The sequence below is a fragment of the Bos javanicus genome, chromosome 27 (assembly GCF_032452875.1).
Source record: "Bos javanicus breed banteng chromosome 27, ARS-OSU_banteng_1.0, whole genome shotgun sequence".
Lineage (NCBI taxonomy): Eukaryota > Metazoa > Chordata > Mammalia > Artiodactyla > Bovidae > Bos > Bos javanicus.
In genome coordinates, this window is record NC_083894.1 from 36,936,676 (window position 1) to 36,959,893 (window position 23,218).

The 23,218-nt window shown below is 46.9% G+C and overlaps 1 protein-coding gene and 1 non-coding gene across 3 annotated transcripts; one reads left to right on the plus strand and one right to left on the minus strand.

Annotated features, from left to right (window-relative positions):
- Positions 1-750: 750 nt before the first annotated feature.
- Positions 751-20,214, plus strand: AP3M2 (adaptor related protein complex 3 subunit mu 2). 2 transcript variants are annotated; one of them, XM_061404589.1, is made up of 9 exons: positions 751-1,196; positions 2,700-3,037; positions 7,580-7,751; positions 9,298-9,435; positions 13,926-14,011; positions 14,257-14,390; positions 16,232-16,439; positions 16,685-16,829; positions 18,168-20,214. In XM_061404589.1, exons 2-9 carry the CDS (start codon positions 2,765-2,767, stop codon positions 18,266-18,268), a joined length of 1,257 nt encoding a protein of 418 aa, XP_061260573.1. In that variant the 5' UTR covers positions 751-1,196; positions 2,700-2,764; the 3' UTR covers positions 18,269-20,214. The 2 variants fall into 2 exon arrangements, with proteins under 2 accessions (XP_061260573.1, XP_061260572.1); XM_061404588.1 differs by having other exon boundaries at positions 751-996.
- Positions 20,215-22,846: 2,632 nt separating this feature from the next.
- On the minus strand, positions 22,847-22,920 carry TRNAW-CCA (transfer RNA tryptophan (anticodon CCA)). Its single transcript has one exon. It is a non-coding gene; the product is annotated as a tRNA-Trp (tRNA).
- Between the last annotated feature and the right edge of the window lie 298 nt (positions 22,921-23,218).

The window sequence follows — 23,218 nt, forward strand, 5'->3', positions numbered from 1 at the left end:
AGCAAGTATTGCAAAGAACAACCCACGTCACCTTCAATAAACATTTATCATGGGCCCACGCCAGAAGTTGCCACTCAAAGTGAAAACCAAAGCAGCGGCAGGGCAACTCCCTCCTCGTTCAGATCACAACCATCATCACCACAGTTGACCATCTTATTGAATATATCCAATGTTCAGGCGCCACGGCAAACCCTTTCCACATCCCATCCCGCATAACAAGTAAGTTTTCGTTTAACTGAACTTGAATCTTTTGACTTCCATTGCATGCTTTTCTGGGGAAGCCAAACTTAAATCATCAGAGATCCAATGCAATTTGGAGAAAGAACTGCCCAACCCTCACATTTTCAGATCTGGGAACTGGGACTCTGAAAGGTGAAGGGCCTTGCCCAAGGTCGGGCAGGTGGCGGTTCAGCTAGGGCTGGAAGAGGCCTTCTGGATTCAGCTCCAGAGCTCTGGACACGGCGTTGCACAGCCAATCACATCTCCTTTACTCAAGGTACGTAAGTGAAAAGGCATCACGTTTCTTTTTAAACGCACTTGTTTAAAGGAGACCAGTTATTGCTAGGTAGAGAGCAGTTATTGCTGCTCACGACTTATCATCTATGATATGCTGTTCCGTAAGTCGTGCCCTGGAAGTCACTTTCTCCGCATCCTCTTCCTGGCGTATCCCGCGGTTACGCAGGTGGCTTCGCAGCGCTCTGGGGCCTTTTGTGACTGGGTGACCAGGTGGAGCCGGGCGGGCCGCAGGCGGTTCGCGACAGCCAATCAGGGCTCAGAGCCCCGGAGCGGCACCAATCAGAGGTTAACGGAGCGTGAGCCAGGGCCAATCGGGGGCTCGAGCCCGAGAACAGGGCGAGCGGCGGCCCGCGGTCAATCAGAGCGGAGGACGAGGCCCAATCGGCAGCCTTCAGACGTGGGTCGCGGGCGGGCTGGGGGCGCCCGGGGGCGGGGCCTGTCCGCGCGGCCGCAAGGTGGGCTCCGCGAAGAGCTAGCGGGGTAAGGAGCGCGGACCGCCCAGGTCGGGGTGGGGCTGGGCGCGTGGCGGGGGCGCGGGGTCACGGGATGCGGCCGGAGCGACCCTCGGAGCTGCGTGGTGCTGCGGGGAGATGCGAGGGGCCGCGTCCCGGACTGGGGTGGTGGCCACTCCGGCCGGAGGGGTCGGGGGAGGAGGAGACCGTGTTGCCGTGGAGACGCAGGTGCGCGGATGGGCGACCCTTCTCAGCCTTGGATCGTGCAGCCCGTGGACACCCGGGCTCCAAGCGGCCTCTATCCTCCCCTCGACCCGAGCAAAAATAACCCGCTTTGGCCAGCAGCCTATGCGCCCCCACAGCCTGGCTCCCCGCCGCCCCCTCCCTCCCGCCGGCCTGTCGCGGGCAGAGGGATTAAGCTCGCCCTGCGGCTCTTGGTTAACAGCAGGCCTTTGCAGTTTGACCACCTGGACCAGTTCGCCGAGTTGCCACAGCTGGGGTCCAGCGTGGCCGCCTCGTTCCGGTGACTGGCATTAGAGATGCCGCCGCCTGAGGGACCTGGGGGATCCCCCAGAGGGATTTTTTTTTTAAAGGCATCTAATATAGAGCCTTGTGCTTAACAAGGACTTAAGAGAATGGGGTCTGACCGAGTAAATAAAGACCACAGGACAGCTCCATTCCGTGATCAGCGCTGTCCAGTAGAAATAGGCAGGGACCCATATACTATGTAATTTTACATGTTCTACTAACCACATTAGAATGTTATAGCTTATATTTATGCAGTATATCCAAAATATCAATATTAAATAAATTTATAAGTTAATATTAGTAATTGATTTAATTAATTGATATTAAATTATTGGTAAACTGAAATTTTAAAAAATTCTTTTGTATTGAGTATAGCTAATTAACAATGTTGTGACAGTTTCAGGTGAACAGGGAAGGGTCTCAGCCATACATATACATGTTTCCATTCTCCCCCAAACTCCCCTCCCAACCGGGCTGCCACATAACATTGAGCAGAGTTCTGTGTACTATATAGTAGGTCCTTGTTGGTTATCCATTTTAAATATAGCAGTGTGTACAGTCTCCACCCCAAACTCCCTGTCCTTCCCCCAACCTGTTCCCGCCAACAACCCTAAGTTTATTGTCTAAGTCGGTGAGTCAGTCTTTAAACACAATGCTTTTCCATATAAAGCCTTCAAAATCTGGTGTGTGTCTTCTATTCACATCTCAGTTTGGACTAGCCACGTTTCAGATGCTCAATGGCCCCGTTTGGCCAATGGCTACCAAATGAGATGATGCAAACATAACCATTTCTTATATGTGAGTTGTTGCCACATATAGGGAACACCTCCGTGTTCTTTGAAGCCTTCTTGTATGCAAGGAGATGGTGCTGTGCAAGGAGGCAGCAGAAACATGAGGCAAGGTCTCTTTTTCTCCAGGAGCTCCTAGTCCACTTGAGAAAGTAGACACTCAAAAATTAAGTCGAATTTTAAATGAATATGATTCAGGCAGTATTAAAGATAACTGTACAGTGTATAATTAACTGACAAATGAGATGGCTGTTAATTACCCTTGGGGATCCTAGGGAGGGACACTTCTGACTCCTGCAGTGGTGGAAGATTGAATCTAGTCTTAAAAGATGGGTAGGAAAGCTTGGGCTGCTGGACAGATGTGGAGGGGGCTTTGGTTGACTGCAGTTGACCATAGCTTCTCTTATTTTTTTAGGGCTGAGCATTTGCCGAGGCTTTCAGACTGAAAAAGACTCTCTTCGCTCACTGACAGTCTCCACCATGATTCACAGTCTTTTCTTGATCAACTCCTCTGGGGATATTTTCCTGGAGAAACACTGGAAGAGTGTGGTTAGCCGTTCCGTTTGTGATTACTTTTTCGAGGCACAAGAGCGAGCGACGGAGGCCGAGAACGTCCCTCCGGTTATCCCCACCCCGCACCACTATCTCTTAAGTGTTTACCGTCACAAGATCTTTTTTGTGGCTGTGATCCAGACGGAGGTGCCGCCTCTGTTTGTCATCGAGTTCCTCCACCGGGTGGTGGACACGTTTCAGGTGCGTGAATGTGAGGAGGTTCATCCGTGGACCTTATGAAGTGTCTTTGTAGCTTTGTTTCCATGGTTTTCAGCCTCAGTTAAGGAACTAAAAGGGCTTCCTTGATAGCTCAGTTGGTAAAGAATCTGCCTGCAACACAGGAGGCCCCGGTTCGATTCTTGGGTCGGGAAGATCCCCTGGAGAAGGGATAGGCTACCCACTCTGGTATTCTTGGGCTTCCCTTGTGGCTCAGCTGGTAAAGAATCTGCCTGCAATGCAGGAGACCTGGGTTCAATCCCTGGGTTGGGAAGATGCCCTGGAGAAGGGAGAGGCTCCCCACTCCAGTATTCTGGCCTGGAGAATTCCATGGACTGTTTGGTCCATGGGGTTGCAAAGAGTCGCACATAACTGAGCAGCATTCACTTTAAGGAACTAAAAAAGAAATCACAACTCTGACAGTGCTCACTTCCTCTCCCATCTGATAAGATTCTTGTTTCTGTTTATTGAATGGGTTGTATCTTGAATGACAGACTATACAGTTTTGAACCTGTGGCCTGAGAAAGCCACTCTACTTAGTATGACTGTATGAAGTCATTTCAGTTCTAGAGACTGGAATTGTCCTACGTTTTGTTCACAAAGCTAAGGAGTTTCAGTTTTTTTAAAGGCTTTTGTCAGGTCGGTTTATTTCTCTCCCTTGGTTCTTATCTCATCATAACAAAGATTTGGAATGGCAGGTTAATTATAGCTCAAGCAGGCAGGATTTCTCAGCTCTTGTCTTGTCATAGCAAGGATTTGAAACAACAGACTAGTTTCAGCTCAGTGACAGCTCAATAAGACAGAACTTTTATTAAACTGACAGCAGAGATAGTATACTCCCGAGATGTGGGAACAGACCAACCCCAAAGGAGAGGCTCGATTTTTTTATTTTTATGGCAGACTTGATGTTAACCATTGTTAACAGCATTGCTTTGAGTTGCATCAAAAACTGATGTGTGTGGAAAGATTTATTTTTTTAAACTAGAAGAACCTAAATAATGCTTGTTTCATTCTCCCTGGCAGGCTAATTTGGGAACCCACCCTTCAGCTTGAGTTTGTGCTCATCCACAGCATATGAGTACCAGAGACGGACCTTGTTGCAAGCTTAGGACTTCTGTAAAATTTAAGGGATACATTTTCCGAGATGTAGTTTTCACCTGGAGTTTTTCCTTCAGGAATAGATTTGGAGATCTTGGGGGCACGGGGGGCTGGTCGTACCAGGATGTCAGCACCTGCTACGGGACAGGGTTTCAGGTGGCCTAGACTCTGGATCCAGACAGTGGCATCCTCTCCCTAAAAGATTGCTCCACCTCTCATGGTTGTGGTTATCTGCATAACTCAATGATACATGAGAATCAAGGGTCCTCTGGTTTAACTTCTGTGTCATGTGAAGTCCGGAATTAGTCACATGAATACAGACATTGTGGGATTGGAGAGGAGAAGGAGGACCCAGACCTTCTGATACACATTAAAAAGCAAGTCAAAAAGAGTCCTTTCATTTGCTTTTATAAATACATGTCACATGTTTGGAACAGCTTTCATCTCCAAAGAATGAGCATATGTTTAAGTTTTCCCCCCACAGTCTTTCTGGTAGTACTCTTAGTGGCATATCAGCTCCTTCTCACGGTGAGAACCTGAGAATTATAAACCCCAGGATGTGGAAGAAGCAGAAGAACCCAGCAGTTATGATCTTCAGCTGCTCAAGCCTGGGCCTTGTTAGGATTTCCACACGGGATATTTCACCCCATTAACCGTCGCTCCGTATCTCCATAGTGATGTTATGTAACTTATTACAAGAGAGGAAGTGAAGAAAGTTGTTTAATCTACTTGGAACCACAGAGGAATCGGGGTAAACAGTGAAGTGGCTGCTTTAGAAGGCTGGGACTTCACAGCTTGCCAGTTTGGAAGAATTTGTTAGAAGTCTTTAAATGGACGCATCCTGATTTGAATGTCTTATGTGATGTGTGTTCTCTGGCTTCTGTTCTTTCTCTGGTGCTGGGCTGTGACGGAGGAGCCCCTGCTGTGGAAGTGCACACGCGTTGCTGTAGCACTGTCCCCTTCCAGCTGCTGATTAATAAAATCACATTCTCCCTGATTAGGAAAGCAAGGGAGGTGTTTTTAAAAATTTATTTTATTGATGTATAGTTGATTTGCAGTGTCATGTTAATTTCTGTTGTATAGCAAAGTGATTCAGTTTTATATATATATATGTATGTATATGCACATTTTCCATAGTTTTCCACTATGGTTTATCACAGAATATTGACTATATTATTAGTTCCCTGGGCTACAGTAGGGCCGTGTTGTTTATCCATTCTCCATATAGTAGTTTGTATCTGCTGATCCCAACCTCCCAATCCATCTCTCTCGCACCTCACCTCCCCCTTGGCAACCACAAGTCTGTTCTCTACGTCTGTGAATCTGTTTCTGCTTCGTAGATAAGTTCCTTTGTGCTGTATTTTAGATTCCACATATAAGTGATGGTTTAGTCACTAAGTTGTGTCCGACTCTTGCAACCTCATGGGCTGTAATCTGCCAGGCTCCTCTCTCCATGGGATTCTCCAGGCAAGAATACTGGAGCAGGTTGCGGTTTCCTTCTCCAATAGAAGTGATATACGATATTTGTCTTTCTCTGACTGACTTATTTCACTTAGTATGATAAGGTCTGGGTCTATCCATGTGGCTGCAAATGGCCTTATTCTATTCTTTTTTATGCCCCAGTGGTATTCCATTGTATAGATGCACCACATCTTTATCCGGTCATCTGCTGATGGACACTTAGGTTGCTTCCATGTATCGACCATTGTGGATAGTGCTGCTATAAACATAGGGGTGCGTGTATCTTTTTGAATTACAGTTCTGTTTGGGTATATGCCCAGGAATGGGATTGCTGGATCATATGGTAGTTCTATTTTTACTTTTTAAGGAACCTCCATACTGTTCTCTGTAGTGGCTATACCAATTTTGCATTCTCACTGACAATGTAGGAGGATTCCCTTTTCTCCAATGAGGAGTTTTATTTTTCAAAATGAAATCACTCACGAGAAGGAAATGTGTAGCTTTTTTTCCTCCTCCAATCTTCATTTTTTAAAGAAAAAATCTTTTTGTTTTAGAAACACGTTCCTGACTCCTAGGTGCTCTTGGGTATTGGAATGTGTCTGAGAGTTGACATTGTCCTGATGTAATTCACATTCCTGACTCCTAAGTGCTCTTGGATATTGGAATGTGTCTGAGGGTTGACATCATCCTGACGTAATTTAGGTCACCTCTGGAGTCTGTGTTCAGTTCTGGATGTCATCATTTGAGGAGACTATTAGAAAATTAGGAAAAATCCAAAGAAATGGCAAGAAAGTTAAACAATCTAGAGGCCTTACCGTAGCATGACCAGTAGCAGGACCAAACAGGGAGTTTGGCCCTGAGAAGAACAATTGAAGGCAAATGTTGTCCTGGCCCTCTGATCTCTGTGGGGCTGTTATACAGCCTTGTTCTGTAAGGCATATCTAGGAAGCAGGTTTCAGTTTAGCCAAAGAAAGGACTTTCTAAGGATCAGCACTGCCCATGAATAGAATGGACTTTCTCAAAAGGGGTGCATTTCCCATCAATGGATGAATTTTTGAGGACTGTCTGACCATCTGAACGGCCCAGCAGCAGAAGCACGGACATTGTCAAGAAGGGCACGCCAGGTGCCTACAGGCCTTTCTCTCTGCATCATTTCATCATGGTGCATCACAGTTTACATGGTGCTTTATAGTTTACAAAGCACTTTCATACATGTTCTCATTTAATCCGTCATGCTTAGTTCTTACAACCCTGTGCGTCCATGCATGGTATTATCCAGATTATACTATTAGAGACATCGAGACCTAATTAGTTACCATGAATTAATCTAGTAGGTGACAATTAAGATTATTACCCAGGCCTTCTGATTTGGAATTCAGTGCTTTCCCCACAACCCACATAATTTAGTGTCTAAGTTTAGCCTTTCTTAATAAAGGGACAAAGTGTTATTAGAATCCTAGCATCTTAGAAAAAGGATGATCCAAAGAGATTTTCTGGCGTGCTAGCTCACACCCCTCATTTCATTTCTCTCAGTTCTTTTTTGCTCCATGAATGTTGAGGAATAGCACAACAGTAAGAGTTAAAAATTTGGGGGTCCAGGATATATTGTATCAGATATTATTATTTCACATAGTTCATTCAAATTCATGTTCAAAACCACGTAATAGTCTAGACTCAGTTTTGTATTCTTCATATTAGTTGAAGAAACTAACCCAAAGGGATTAAATGACTCACTTTAGTATATGAAAGAAGTTATTAATGATACTTGCGTTATAATCTAGTCTAGTTTTCTTTCCACCAAACTGGGCTGCCTAAGAGAACCAGGGTTATGCTTCATCCCCTTATTGTAGAAGAAGGTCCCAGAAACGCTGCGTGAACACAGGTGGACATTACTTGATAATCTCTGGGCGCGTTCCTTCACCATCACAGTCTCTTGAGTGATAAATGTATGTATTGTGTCTTCATCAGGATTATTTTGGAGTTTGTTCGGAGCCAGTGATAAAAGACAATGTGGTTGTGGTTTACGAGGTGCTGGAAGAGATGCTGGACAATGGGTTTCCACTGGCTACCGAGTCGAACATCCTCAAAGAACTGATAAAGCCGCCCACCATCCTTCGAACCGTTGTCAACACCATCACAGGTACAGAGGGGCCCCGCGGGAGGCGGCCGCCATCCTGCGTGTGGCTTAGTCCTCTGCTGTGCCTTGTTTTGAGTGCTTGTTTTGGGGATCTCAAATGTCCAGGTGCTTTCATTTCGTTCTTTGTAGTCTTTAGTATAACCTGAAATAAAACTTGTGTGTGTGTAGAAAATATTCTGATTTCAATGACAGAATAAACTGTTCTCCTTTTAAAAGGAATTTTCCCTGGGCTTCCGTTATGGTCCAGTGGTTTTAAATGTGCCTTGCAATGCAAGGGACACCGGTTAGACCCCTGGTCTGGGAAGATTCCACGTGCCATGGAACAACTAAGACCATGCACCAGAACTGCTGTGCCTGCATGCCTAGAGCCTGCGTGCCTAAAGCCTGCGTGGCCTAGAGCCTGCGTGCATAGAGCCTGCGTGCCCTAGAGCCTGCGTGGCCTAGAGCCTGCGTGCCCTAGAGCCTGCGTGGCCTAGAACCTGCGTGCCTAGAGCCTGTGTGGCCTAGAGCCTGCGTGCCCTAGAGCCTGTGTGGCCTAGAGCCTGCGTGCCCTAGAGCCTGCGTGCCTAGAGCCTTCGTGGCCTAGAACCTGCGTGCCTAGAGCCTGCGTGCCCTAGAGCCTGTGTGGCCTAGAGCCTGCGTGCCCTAGAGCCTGCGTGGCCTAGAGCCTGCGTGGCCTAGAGCCTGCGTGCCTCCCCGAGCCTGCGGGCAGAGCCTGCGTGGCCTAGAGCCTGCGTGGCCTAGAGCCTGCGTGCCTAGAGCCTGCGTGGCCTAGAGCCTGCGTGCCCTAGAGCCTGCGTGCCTAGAGCCTGCGTGCCTAGAGCCTGCGTGGCCTAGAGCCTGCGTGCCTAGAGCCTGCGTGGCCGAGAGCCTGCGTGGCCAAGAGCCTGTGCTCTGCAACAGAAGCCATTGCAGCGAGAAGCCCACGCACAGCAAGGAAGGCCCAGCACAGCCGAAAAATAAAATAACCGAATCTTTAATAATCATCAGGTTTCGTCCTGATTATAGAAGCAGCACATGATTATTGTAGAAGGTCAGAAATACAGAAAAGCACAGAGAACATGAAATAAGCTCATAATCACTTTTAACATACAGTGTATATATGTATTTTTATCTTCTTTAGTGAGATGGATAATGTATGGACAGGTGGAATTTTTTAAAACAAGTTAGAATACGGTTTTTACCCATGAAATTTTTATATCAATATGTGGATTACCATCCCTACTGAAACCCAATGCATTATTTAAGCTGCAAGCCATTGGGGAATTTGAGAGACCGAGTTCAGGTTACTTTCAAAACCAAAATAATATGCTATCTGTTTCTCAGGTAACTTTTTTACCTGTATTCTTCCTGAGGAGGCACACCAACTGGGGACAAGTGTTTTAAATGGACTAGTTTACCAAGATGGAATTTGGGAAAACTATAATCTTTATTTTGGAAAACTTCTTCAAGTAAGCATGTAAATAGTGGATGCATAGGAACTTTTAGGGATGTGCTCTCTGGTTATTAGGTGATTGGTTTCATCTAATTACAATATTCATTGTCTCAGGAAGCACCAACGTGGGCGACCAGCTGCCCACTGGGCAGCTGTCCGTGGTACCTTGGCGACGAACGGGGGTGAAATACACCAACAATGAGGCCTATTTTGATGTGATTGAAGAGATTGATGCCATCATTGACAAATCAGGTGGGTGCTTGCAGCCTGTTTACAGAACTGTGAAAATAGAGGCCCCCTTCAGACAGAGCTCGCTAGTTATCAGAATTGTCCCCCATTTAAGGCCATTCATTTAACTTAAGAGTCTACTTTGTGTCAAGCATTGTGTATTAGAACTGGACTGAAATGTCATGATGTAGATGATGTGATCGTACATGTAGGAACTCTAAAGACTCCAGCCTAACACTGTGAGAACTAATAAATGTAATATAGTTGCAGGATACAAAATCAGTATGTTTCTGTACACAAACTTGCACAGCGTTTTGTACACTGACCTTGTACGATGATGTTTCTGTACACAAATAACAAACTATCCAAAAAGGGAACTGAGAAAACAATCCCATTTACAATAGCAACAAAAAGAATAAAATACTTAGGAATAAACTGAACCAAAGAAACTTACACCCTGAAAATTACAAAGCATTGATGGAGGAAATAAAGAGCAAATAAATGGGAAGATGCTATATTTTCATGGATTGGGAGAATCGGTGTTATTAAAATGTTTGAAATATCCAAAGACATCCTCATCAGAATCCCAAATGCTATCCACATTAGTCTCTCAATGGTATTCTTTATAGAAATAGAAAAAACAAAACTCGTATGGAACCACAAAAACCTCAAATCGCCAAAGCAGTCTTGAGCAAGAATAAACCTGGAGACTTCACAATTCTAGATTTCAAAATATATTATAAACTTATGGTAATCAGAACTGTAAGGTGGACTTCCTAGTGGTCCAGCAGTTAAGAATCCACCTGCCAATGCAGGGGACACGGGTTCAGTCTTTAGTCCCGGAAGGTCCCACTTGCTGAGGGGAGCTAAGCCCTCAAGCCACAACTACTGAGCCCCGGTGCCACAAGTACTGAAGCCTGCGTGCCTGGAGCCTGCGCTGCACAACAGGAGAAGCCGCTGTATGAGAAGCCCATGCACCGTAACTGGAGAGAAGCCTCTGCTCGCCACAACTGGAGAAAGCCTGCATGCAGCAGTGAAGACCCAGTGCAGCCAAAACTAAAAACAAATATTAAACAACTGTACGGTAAGGTCATAAAAATAGACATATACACCAGTGAAGCAGAATAGAAGGCTCAGCAATAAATCTGTCAACTGGTCTTCAACAAGCGTGCCAAGAACATGCGATGGGGAAAGGCTAGTCTCTGCAGGGGGTGGTGTTGGAAAAACTGGATGTTCACGTGTAGAAGAATAAAATCACCCTTAATCTCACACCACACACAAAATCCAACTCACAACGTTTTAAGGACCTAAATGTAAGACCTGGCAACCATAAACCTACTAGTAGAAAACAGGAACAGAGCTTCTTGACACTGGTCTGGGCAGTGGTTTTTTTTTTTTTTCAAGATATGATACCAAAGCAAAGGCTTCAAAAGGAAAATTAGACCAATAGGATTGTATCAAAATAAAAGCCTCCATACAAGAAAGGAACCAGTCAGAGGAAACAGACAGCCTGCAAATGAGAGGAAATATATGCAAACCATATATCTGATAAGAGGTTGATATCCAAAATATGTGAGAAACTTATACAATTCAATAGCAAAAAAAAAAAAAAACAGCCAGATAATCTGACTAAAAAAGTGGGCATAGGATCTGAAAGCAGCACTAGTGGTAAAGAGCCTGCCTGCCAATGCAGGAGAGACTTGAGAGATGTGGGTTCAGTCCCTGGGTTGGGTAAAGAGCCTGCCTGCCACTGCAGGAGAGACTTGAGAGATGTGGGTTCAGTCCCTGGGTTGGGTAAAGAGCCTGCCTGCCACTGCAGGAGAGACTTGAGAGATGTGGGCTCAGTCCCTGGGTTGGGAAGACCCCCTGGAGAAGGACGTGGCCACCCACTCCAGTGTTCTTGCCTGGAGAATCCCCATGGACAGAGGAGCCTGGTGGGCTACAGTCCTTGGGGTCGCAAAGAGTTGGACACAAGTGAAGTGACTTGGCAGAGGATCCGAAGAGACATACTTCAGAAAAGCCGTCCGAATGGCCAGCAGGTAAATGAAAAGGTGCTCAGTGTCATCTGGGAAAAGCAAGTCAGAACCACAGTGAGGTATCACTCGCACCTCATATCAAGAAGACAAAAGATGCAGCAGGCGTTGGCAATGATGTGGAGAAAGGGGAACCCTTTGCACTTGCTGGGGGAAATGTAAGTTGGTGCAGCCGCTGTGGAAGCAGTACGGAGGCGCCTCAAGAAACTGAAACTCCCTAATGATCCAGCAGTCCCACTCCTGGGTCTAGATCCAAAGGAAATGGAGTTAGTATCTCAAAGAGGCGTCCGCACCCCTGTGTTCACAGCGGCATTGTTGGCAGCAGCCAAGATGTGGGAACAAACCAAGTGTCTGTTGATGGCTGATGGATAAAGAAGACGTGCGGCAGACACCCTCACACACAGGAACGTTACTCAGCCATATGAAGAAGTAAATCCTACCATCCATGAAAACACCGGTGAACCTGGGGGACGTGATGCTGGGTGAAGGAAGCCGGACACAGAAGGACAAACGTGGCGTGACCGCACATAGAAAAACCTGATATGGACCAGTGCCGGGCTCCCCTTATATGTGGAGTCTGCAGCAGTCAGGTCCGCAGAAGCAGAGTAGAAGGTGGTTACCAGGAGTGGGGAGGATGGGAATGGGGAGAGGTTGGTGAAAGGTGCCAAGCTTCAGTTCTGCACAATGAAGAAGTTGTGGAGATTCACCATGCAGCATGGGGACTACTGCAGTCTACTTTCTTTTCCATGTTATTGAGTGTAATTGAGAAACTTGTAAGGTATTCGGAATGTTCATTATGGTGATTTGATCTACATGTATGTTGTGAAAGGATTCCCCCCCACCCCAGCTAGTTAAATTATCACATGTGTCACCTCACAAGTATATTGTCTACTTGAAATTTACTAAAAGAGAAAATTTTAAGGGCTCTCACCACAAAATCCCAACTAACTGTGTGAGGTAATGGATGTGTTGGTCAGCTTTATCATGGTGATCACTTCACAGGGTGTGTGTGTATTAACACACAGTTTTTATTTGTTGACTATACCTCAACAACGCTGAAGAAAAGCCTTGGGAAAACATGACGTAGAGCCGTGCTGGGCTCACATTTTCAATGGTTTTTATCCTCTCAAGTGAAAAAGTAACAAACTGAACCCTTGTTGATGAGATGTCCTTTTGGAAGTATTTGACTCTCAGTTGTCAGCGCAGACCTGAAGTTTAATCACTAAAATTCAGAGAGTCGTCGTCTTTTCTATCCATTCAGAGAGGTTAACACGACTACAAGTCCTTAGAGTGAGGAAATTTATAGAAAGTTCTCTTCGCATGAGCGAACTCATTTATCCAGCAAGTGCTTACGGAGAATCCATGGTGCTGTAGCTGAGCACCAGGCGGTGGGTGTGTGATAGTGATGAAGACGGGGCCTGTGGCTGCAGGAAGCTTCCTGAAAGTCTAGTGAGGGGGCGAGAAAGGGGAAAAGAGAGGTCCCCTCCCACCCAGACCTAAGTATAAAGCTCAGGCATGCTTCATCAGTAGAATGAGTAGGAGTTAGTACAGGCTGCACGGATCTGGGAGCAAAGCAGGTGCAAACACTCTTAAGAAGAGTGAAACATTGTTGGGAAATTACATAGCTCAGGATGACTGGACTGAGACGCATAAAGAAAGAAAAGTAACTGATGAGGCTTTAAAACCAAGTAGGCACAGCAGCTTTTTGTATTATCCCCAAACTGGAAAGGTCCCAAATGTCCATCAGCAATAGAAAAGATGAACAAGTTTCAGTGTGATCATACCAGGAGAAGAAGAGCAGGAAAACCAGGAAATAGGAGGGGTTAGGAGAAAGGAACACTTGAAAGAAAGAAGTGGTCACAGGAGGCTGCAGGAGAGAGAGCCTGTGAACTGAAGACTGACATGTCAGTTCCATTTGACATCAGAGCTCCTTGGGGGCCTGTGAAGTGAATATACCGTCCATGGAATTCTCCAGGCCAGAATACCAGAGTGGGGCGCCTTTCCCTCCTCCAGGGGATCTTCTCAACCCAGAGATCGAACCCAGACCTCCCACGTTGCAGGCGGATTCCTTACCAGCCGAGCCACAAGGGAAGTCCTTGGTGCCTGCAGGGAGAGCAGTCCCTGATGTGAATTCAGTGTTCCGAACCATTGGTCAAGATAGCGATGTTGTGTGTGATTCTGGCACTAGATTGAGAGCTCCTCCAGGCTAACAGTCTCACCAGTCTTTATCCCTGCTGCTTCATCAGAGTGTCTTGTGCTTGCTGTGCAGTTGATAAAGGTTTGCGAGGACAGGTGGATTGGGTAGATGATTCGGATGGATGGATGGACAGAAGGAAGGAATGAAGAACAGGGGAGGGGAGGAGGAAGGAAGGAAGGAAATGGGATGGGAGAGGAAGAGAACGCTAAGGAGGGAGGAAGGAGTCAAGTTCGTTGGGAAGGACAGAAAGGGTCTCACCTTCTTCCTGTCTCATCCCGTCTCAGGGTCCACCATCACGGCCGAGATCCAGGGGGTGATCGACGCCTGCGTCAAGCTGACCGGCATGCCCGACCTGACACTTTCCTTCATGGTAAAATCCTGGGCCGGAGATCTAATCCTTGGGACATTAGATGCTTCTGGAAAGACAGAGTGGCAGGAGGGGATGGAACTGGAAGGGATGGTCAGGGCCAGCCACAAAGCTCACAGGCGGCCTCGAATGTCCCCGAGTCACAACAGAATGTGTGCGTGTGTTTTCATGAAAGCAGCACCTAAGTTACTTTCCTGAAAGATGCGTGGTTCTAACTCCCACCTGTGGCTGTTGCTTGATGTTACCAGAACCCCAGGCTGCTGGACGATGTCAGCTTCCACCCCTGCGTCCGCTTCAAGCGCTGGGAGTCCGAGCGCATCCTCTCCTTCATCCCCCCAGACGGCAACTTCCGCCTGCTGTCCTACCACGTCAGCGCGCAGAAGTAAGCAGCTCACGAACCTGAGGGCAGAGTGTGTGCGTGTGCGTGTGTGCACGTGTGTGTGTTTGGAAACAGTATCTGCAGCGATGAAGAACTCAGGCTCTGAAGTTACCTAGTAACTAATCAGGTAACCGCGGGTGAGTTGTTTCTCCTTTCCCGTGCCTGTTTTCTTTATCTAGGAAAGCTGAAGTAGTGAAAGTAACATGTAATGAAGTAAGGGGCTTCCCTGGTGGCTCAGTGGGCAAGAATCTACCTGCCAATGCAGGAGACGCAGGTTCAATCCATGGGTCCGGAAGACCCCCCTGGAGAAGGAAATGGCCACCACTCCAGCATTCTTGCCTGGGAAATCCCATGGACAGAGCAGCCTGGCAGGCTACAGCCCACGGGGTCACAAAAGAGTCGGACACGACTGAGCGACTAAACATCAACAGTAAAGTAATAAGTAACTTGAAAATAATAAAGGTGCCTTGTTATGAGGATTAAATAAGAAACTCTAAATAGTGGCTTCCGCACAAAATAAGTGCTCATTACGTTTGCTGCTGTTAGTTTTGTTGTTATTGTGTGCCTAAACAGGAATGTTTTTCCCTCAGATTGGAATCTGAGAACACCTGTATTTCAGTCCCTTTTACCCCAAAAAAGTAGTGAGTGGTACTCTGAAGAACCATACAATTCAGTGACTTTGGGTCTTGAACATTCTCTTTACTATGGACTCTGAGTTCTTTTGGGGGAAGGCATAGAGTAGATGTGGAGAAGGCAATGGCACCTCACTCCAGCACTCTTGCCTGGAAAATCCCAGGGACAGAGGAGCCTGGAAGGCTGCAGTCCATGGGGTCGCTACGAGTTGGACACGACTGAGTGACTTCACTTTCACTTTTCACTTTCATGCATAGGAGAAGGAAATGGCAACCCACTCCAATGTTCTTGCCTGGAGAATCCCAGGGACAGGGAGCCTGGTGGGCTGCCATCTATGGGGTCGCACAGAGTCGGACACGACTGAAGTGACTTAGCAGCAGCAGCAGCATAGAGTAGATGTGTAGATTGAAGAGAGCCTTGGACCTCTCGGCCACTGAGGCCTTCCTGTGGGATTCGGAATAAATAATTTGGGGAAATATCTGAGTGCTTGAGAGCGGAAGCTCTAAAATCAGACTGCCCGTACTTAAGCCCCACCTGCAGTACTGATGATACATGACCTTGGCAAGTTATTGAATGGTTAACCTCGGTTAAGTATAAGGACATCAGTATTAATGACATCAGGACAGAAGCAATGCCTGCCTCATAGTTATGGGGAGGATTAAATGAGTAATCGAGGGAAAACCTGTAGGGTCATGCTGGCCTCAGGAAGTAGTGCTCCACAGATGCCAAGGATGGTTACAACTGTAGTATCAGCCTGCAGTTTCTCTGTCAGATCATGCCGACCCCATCCCTTAGGGGTTTTTGTAAGGATCAAAGTCAAGTTAAAAGCACTCTCACGAATTTGTAAAAGCCCCATGAGGTATGAATGTTACTCTCCCAAGTGCAAATAATTGTCGGTCATGTGCAAAACGTTAAAACACGGAAATGTGATTTCTGTTTGCCATGCCTTTTCCTCAGAGTCCAGTGAGTCTGCTCTTTGGTTTTGTTGATTTCATTCTGAGTCGTTAGAAGAGTTAGTTGACTTACTAATCAACATCTTAGATTTACAGAAAGAAAACGATCACAGCCGTCTAGAGGGTTTTTCTCTGCATACTCTGTAAAACAAGGACGGAGGTGAGGGAGGGAAAGCTGCCAACAGAACAGAAAAAGGAAAAGTGGCCGTTTTTCCGGTACGTTGACGATGTGGGCTTTTTGTCTCCTCTCTTTTCCAGCCTGGTGGCGATTCCAGTGTACGTTAAACATAACATCAGCTTCCGGGACAGTAGCTCACTCGGCCGCTTTGAAATAACGGTGGGGCCTAAGCAGACCATGGGGAAGACCATAGAGGGGGTGACCGTCACCAGCCAGATGCCCAGAGGCGTCCTGAACATGAGCCTCACGCCGTCTCAGGGGACACACACGTTTGACCCAGTCACCAAGGTAGGAGGATACACAGGAGGTTCGAGATGCCCGTGTTTGAAATAGCAGGAGCTCTGCAGCACCCCTTTCTGTCTTGTGGAAAGGCGAGCTTGACGAAAGGGACGTGGTTGAGGACACCGAGATAATTCACAGTAACAAGGAGCATTCTCTTCTGGGGAACCCCCAGGAGGTCATAGGAACACAGGGAGCTCAGGCGTCTCAGGTGTAGTTGCCACCAAAACTTCCTCTTTTCTCTCTCTTTGGAGATGCTGTCTTGGGATGTAGGGAAAATAAATCCCCAGAAGCTCCCAAGTTTGACGGGAACCATGAGTCTCCAGGCCGGAGCTTCCAAACCGGATGAGAACCCCACGATCAACCTGCAGTTTAAGATCCAGCAACTGGCCATTTCTGGTGAGTGACGCCCAGCTCAGGTTTGGGGGTGGGTGGGGGCCCAAGGTGGTGATGTCACAAAGTCCCCCCGGCTGCTCCCTGTCCACAGAGTTGGGTTTTGTTAGCTGATATGTGATCTTTAGTCAGATCTTTCCCAGCCCATTTCTGGAGGAAGTCTGTGACCCTCCCTCCGTACTGGAGATGGCAGTGCTCGTGAGCCGTTGTTGAGTCACCCTGGGGGCGCTGGCTGGGCCACCCCGGGTCTTCAGCACGGGGATGTGTCTGCAATCTCAGCTGGTGAATGAAGAGAATTCCCCACCTTTCCCCCAGTTTCAGAAGATTTCACGTGTGCTGTGATCACGTGGGACGCTTGCTGACCTGAGTTATCAACTATAGTTTACACCCCACCACCCAGGGTGATATCAAGACTTGTTACCTCTCTGCAGGTGTCTACTACGTGCCGGGCACTAACTTAAGCTCTTTTCATCTATTTTCTTATATAATTCTTAGAATGACCCTTTCAGATGGATAGGAGATGACTTCAGCTTTATATGAAGTTCTTGTTTTGTTTACCAATGGATCACATCTAGTTTAAATGATTAGAATTCCTTTAAACGATAAGCTCTTTTCATCTTAAAATGCTTAATAAACTTTAAAGCTCTGAATAGTATAAAATGTTCTTTTCTTAGTCCAGTGAGAATATTTAAGAAGCACTGAAGAATTAATTCATCACTTTTCATCATTAGTTTATTCATTCAGTTATACTTTTATTTGATCATGAATTTCTTAATTTTGTTGTTATGAATTCATATGTTCAACCCCATAACTTTGAGAAAAATCTGGAGTGGTCTTATTTTTTCTTACCCTCGTTTCAGCCTGCATATAACTTTCTGCCCTTTGCACCACAGGGACAGATCTCATTGGCTGGCTTTTTATTGGCGCAGGTTTTTATTTTCAGCCTATGTTCCAGGGGTGAAGAATCTGTCAGCTGTGTTCAAGTGACATAATTAAGTGTAGGTTCCCAGGTAGCGGAATGGTAAAGAATTGGCCTGCAATACAGGAGATGCAGGAGACTCGGGTTCGATCCCGGGGTTGGAAAGATCTCTTGGAGAAGGAAATGGAAACCCACTCCAGTATTCTTGCCTGGAGAATCCCATGGAGAGAGGAGCCTGGCGGGCTATGGTCCAAAGGATCCGTAACATCCCAAAGAGCTGGACACAACTGAGTGACTGAGCACACACACATTTTCCGGAACACGGTTACAACTTTCTCCAGCCCTCGAAGCTCTTTGAGTTGACGTGAATTAACCAGTTATGCTATCTGCTTCTTTGGAATAACGCTTACCTTCCTTCCTTGCAGGCCTTAAAGTGAATCGTCTGGATATGTATGGAGAGAAGTACAAACCCTTCAAGGGCATAAAGTACATGACCAAAGCTGGGAAGTTCCAAGTTCGAACCTGAAGCGAGAATTTCGCAAAGCAGACGGTCACGAACACTTTTTCATTTCTTAACCTGTCTAGAAGTAAAACCCATCAGCCTGGCTCGTAGGTCCGTGACCCCTCTGGACCCACTGGCTCCCGTTTTCCTTAGCCTTCAGCACCGTGGAGCGAATCCAGGGAGACAGGGTTGCCGGGGGGCCGGGGCAGGACCCACCCACCAGCATCTCCAACCCAGTTCTCAGAGCAGAGGCAGCTGGAGGTACCTGACTGCGTGTTGAACTGTTTGTAACTTTGTAACGGGGTTACCCCAGGAAAAGACCAGCGTTTGTTACTTGTTCCGCTGTAATTTTCTTCAGCCAAGGGAAGACTTCTTTGTTTTTGTTTTTTAACCCCAGGGGGAAAAAGAATTAGAGCCGCGCTTGGAAGGAAACGAATGTTAGTAGAGGAGGGCAGGGGGAAGGCATGGAGTGTGTGCACCCCCATTAAAGTGAAGAGAGAGGGGCACCCATCTCCACCCCCAGGAGGGGCTGGAGGAACGGAGTGGAGTGAGTTTCCTTCTGAGCCCTCTGTTTGTATACAAGCGTAAAGATCTGTACTTCTAGAAGCAGCCTGGAAGCTTCTTAAATCGGAGCCCCCTGCTGACATGGAAGCCCCAGCAGGATGAGACTTTTCCCTCAGAGGCTGGGACGCCGCTCCCACCAGCTTGCAGAGCCGCCCTCTCCGGTGAGACGGTGCCCCGCCCGCTCCCTGGGGGGCGGTGGTCTCAAATACCTCTTTCCTTGACCCACCCCTCGCCAAACAGCTCCACTCCTTCACAGAATGGCTGCTCCCGTCGGCCCCAGGGCAGGCTGTGTGTCCTCGTCCACGTCGGTCGGGGGCTCCCTGGGGGCTGGAGCCTGACCTTCCCGTCGGCACGCTTTCCCGCGGTCACTCTCAGCCAGACGCTGACAGGAGCAGCCAGTCCTGGGGGCAGGTCCAGTAACGGCATTTCCTCAGAGTGTCTTCTGTTCTGCACCCCCCTGTATAATCTATTTATTAGCAATATGTTGACCAGTCCATGTTTGTTTTTAAGACCCGCCCCCCCCTCCCCAGATCCCTTCAGTCCTTGAATAAAACCGATGTTGTAGGAAGATGGGTCCTGTTGCGCGTGTGCGGCCCGGTTCAGGAAACACGGCCCTGAAGGTGGTCTGCAGGCCTCCGCAGCCGGAAGCTTTCCATTCAGCTCAGTGTGCCCATCACCCATTCTGATATTTATAGATCAGACAGGTATTTTAAAATTATAGTTTATGATGCGATATTGTACTCTGCTCTGTGCATGGAGAGAAATGAAGACTTTGTGCTCTCCAACCCTACAATTTTTCTCTAATGCCCTGTTTCCAAGTACTTAGGTAGTGGTTTTTATTTTTTTTTTTCCCTATAGTTTTCTCTTCCTACTTCCTGGATTTGTTTTTTTACTGCAGAATAATGCTGCTTTGTGGTTTTGCTCTGGGGTCTGTTGTGCTGTGTCTCATAGCCCATCACTCCAAAATTTGTCCTGGATCCAAGATCCCATTCCTGCGCCTGCCATGGTAGGGAAACGTCTCTGCCTGTACGTTCCAGAACAACGGAAGTACTACTCCTGAGTGCTCTGGAGGATTTCAGGGTTTCCTCGGTCACAGGAGACAACCCATCTTGGTCCCTGAATACCCTTAGGTTTATAAGTCTAGCTGTCTTATTCCCTCCAGGGCAGCTCATCCTAATTTCAAGGGAAGAATTTAAGAAGTAAAGTACTGGGGCTGTGGGGCCCGCAGACCATAGCAGGGGAGCACCCCGCACCGAGCTGCAGACCCTGGGATACCCCCTCACCCCGGTGGTGTGTCAGCATAGGTGGTACCGGGTGCCCCCAGCAAGCCACTCGGTTCCACACTTGTTTAACATGCAGAAGCATCTTCTCTGTTTAAATCTTAATAAAGTTGCGTGTTGCCAGTCCTTCATGTCCTGAGTGTCTTGTTACTAGGACCATGGGCGATGCTCTGCACACATGCCCAGCGGAAGCAGGAAGAAAGAGGAATTCAGGGGATCTCACTGCATCTGCACTTTCCAACCAGCAGACCGAAGCTGTATATATGGTTTGGGTATGTCATCTTGCAGGTCGTGAGAACAAAAGTCCAGATCAATCAAATTATGTTCCCCAGGGTACAGAAGACAAAACCACTGAAGCTGCTGGTGTCTCTTCTAGCGCTTTCCCTGTCCTGGCCTCTCGTGCTTCTTAGGTTGATTAATTCGGACGTGAAGCCAGGTGCAGGGGTCCTGGTTATCCTGATTGCAGTGAAGACTTCCCGGAGTCTCCTGGGATGTGTAGACGAGGGTCCTCTCATGGCCGGGGGACACTAAGAAAAGGACTTCTCTCTGCCTTCCGACCACAAGTTATTGCTACCCCATCCTGTCTGTTTCATTGACTCATCTCCCTGCCTTGGGTCTGGCTGTTTCCTTAGCCTCACAGTGTGACCAGCAAGGTTCATAACACTTGTACTTTCCTCTTTGGCCAGTAGGTGGTGACTCAGTGCCAACATTAATTTTTTCTCTTTAATTGTTAGAAAAAAATTTTTTTTTGAAGGAAACTGAAACTCTTTAAATTTTGCCTCAAGACCCCAAGTTTGTGAGTCTTTGACTTTGGAGGTTAGATGTGGAACCAAAGTTTATGATCCTCTTTCGACAACCTGACCTAAGATGGGAGCTCCAGGGGAATGGTAGTTTCCATCATTTGAGTTTCTCTAGGTCTTTACCCATTAAAGCTGTTTGCATGATTCTATGAGGATCTTTTTTGTTCTTTGGGTTTCTATTAACGTCTTTTATTAACAGCCAGAGATAGTAAAGCAGTACTACTTATTTCCCTATCGCCCTCTCCTTCCCCCGACACGTCCCAGACATTTTATCCTGACTCTCCTAACCCACACCGGGTAGTGACGTGTTGCGCTCTAAGTGTGTTTTAGCCTCATCCACATGCATCTGTCCTGCAGGGCTGGGGGCCCTGCCTGGAGCTCTGTCAGTGGCCTCTGCTGAGCACCTGTCTTCAAACAGCCTGTGGTTTCCAGGGCTTCACTCAGAGGAATGTGGGGGCCTTTTAACTTTGCATTTCCATCAAAGGAGCCCTCCACTGCTTCACTTCATTTCAATAACACAACTGTCCGGAGAAAAGCTCCTTCTGCAACGGGGGAGGGGATGAAACCAGCAGAACTCCGACCAGAGCTGTAGTTACAGGGGTCTTCCTTACCACTGTCTTCCAGCCGTCTTCTCCCCAGAGGGCTAAGGTGCACATTTACCTAAGACAAAACCTGCCCCTTTCACAGGCTGAAGTCAGGAAATCTGTGACTTACTGAACTGGTCCCGGGACCGAGCATTGTCAGATAAATGCCCCCTCCCCACCGCCCACCGCTGGAATCAAGATTCTGGGCTTTAGATTCTCTTTCTTCTGTGAGTTGAAACTATTCTTTTAAGAACTTCTAAGTTGAGCAGTTCTGACCGCCTCTCCAGAGAGAGAGGAGAGAGAACTACGACCACGTTTGCGCCAAGAAACTGTCGGCACATAACCCAACAGCAAGCCTTACATCATCAGGTTTATTCTTAGATCCAGGGTGTCAGTGATAACAAACTGTCAGGCAGCAAGCAGGGGTATGCGTTACATCTCAGGAGCAGAAAGAAAGTCTAAGAGAAGCGGGAAGCAGCATTGCTTAAGTAACATACTTGTGTAGACTGGTCTGGGAGTGAATTCTTTAAAAAAAATTTCTTTATTGGAATATAGTTGATTTACAACGTTGTATTAGTTCCAGGTATACAGCAAAGTGAATCAGTTTTATGTTTACGTATATTCACTCTTATTTTTTTAGATTCTTTTCCCATGTAGGTCAGAGTTTTGAGTAGAGTTCCCTGCATTATACAGCAGTTCTTATTTGTTATCTATTTTGCATATAGCGGTGTGTATACGTCAGTCCCAATCTGTGTCAGCATCTTCTTGACTCATTCCTCTTTTCCCTTGGAGTCCTGTCCAGGGTGTCTTCCTACCTACTCCCCTCCTGTGAATATCTTCCCTGAGCCTCGTTTGGGCCATCGGCTCTAACCCCAAGTGTCTGCGGCTCCCTGCTGCCAAGAGAATTAAGTCCAAAGTTCAGTTTAGCATTCGAAGTGCCATCATTAATTCTAACCTACGTTCTTCTTCATGAACTTCACTTTGGACAAAATATAACTCAATTCCTCCCCACACTCCCCTGCCTTTCTTGCCCTCCAGATCTTTAGATTTTCATGCAGTGGTAGCTCCTTGCCTCAGGAACTACAGTCAGTATCCTGTAATAAACCATCATGGAAAAGAATATGAAAAAAATGTATATATGTGTATAACCGAATCACTTTGCTGTGCAGTAGAAATTAACACGACTTTGTAAATCAACTATTCTTCAATAAAATTTTAAGGAAAATTTTAAAAAGAGTGCCTTTCTCATTCCTCTCCACCAGCCCAAATCTTGCTCAATTTTTGAAAAGCCTACCCAATTCTATTTTTTCCTTAAGTTTCTTTTTTTGGTCTTAGGTACAGCACATGAGATCTTCATTGGCATGTGGGATCTAGTTCCCTGGCCAGGGATTGAACCCAGGCCCCCTGCATTTGGAGCACAGGGTCTTAAACCACTGGACCACCAGGGAAGCTCTGTTCTTAAGATTCTTAAATCCTTCCTGAGCTGAATTTCAGCAAAACTTTCTGTCCACCATTTGCGGTTCATCTCCACCCTGCCTTGTTATTTCTCTGAATCCCCATTTCTCTGTCAAACCAAGAGGTTCTTTCTTCCCTTTTACCTTTTCAGCACCTGGCACAGCACCTCTTCTGAATGTGTGTGTGCGTGCTTAAGTCGCTTCAGTCGTGTCTGACTCTTTGTGACCTTACTGACTGTAGCCCGCCAGGCTCCTCTGTCCACGGGATTTTCGAGGCAAGAACACTGGAGTG

Excerpts from the sequence above, each read along its gene's own strand:
- AP3M2 (XM_061404589.1), top strand. The coding sequence starts at position 2,765 with ATGATTCACAGTCTTTTCTTGATCAACTCCTCTGGGGATATTTTCCTG. Across the intron at positions 7,752-9,297 it reads CGTTGTCAACACCATCACAG|GAAGCACCAACGTGGGCGAC; the intron begins GTACAGAGGGGC and ends TCATTGTCTCAG. Across the intron at positions 16,830-18,167 it reads CCAGCAACTGGCCATTTCTG|GCCTTAAAGTGAATCGTCTG; the intron begins GTGAGTGACGCC and ends CCTTCCTTGCAG.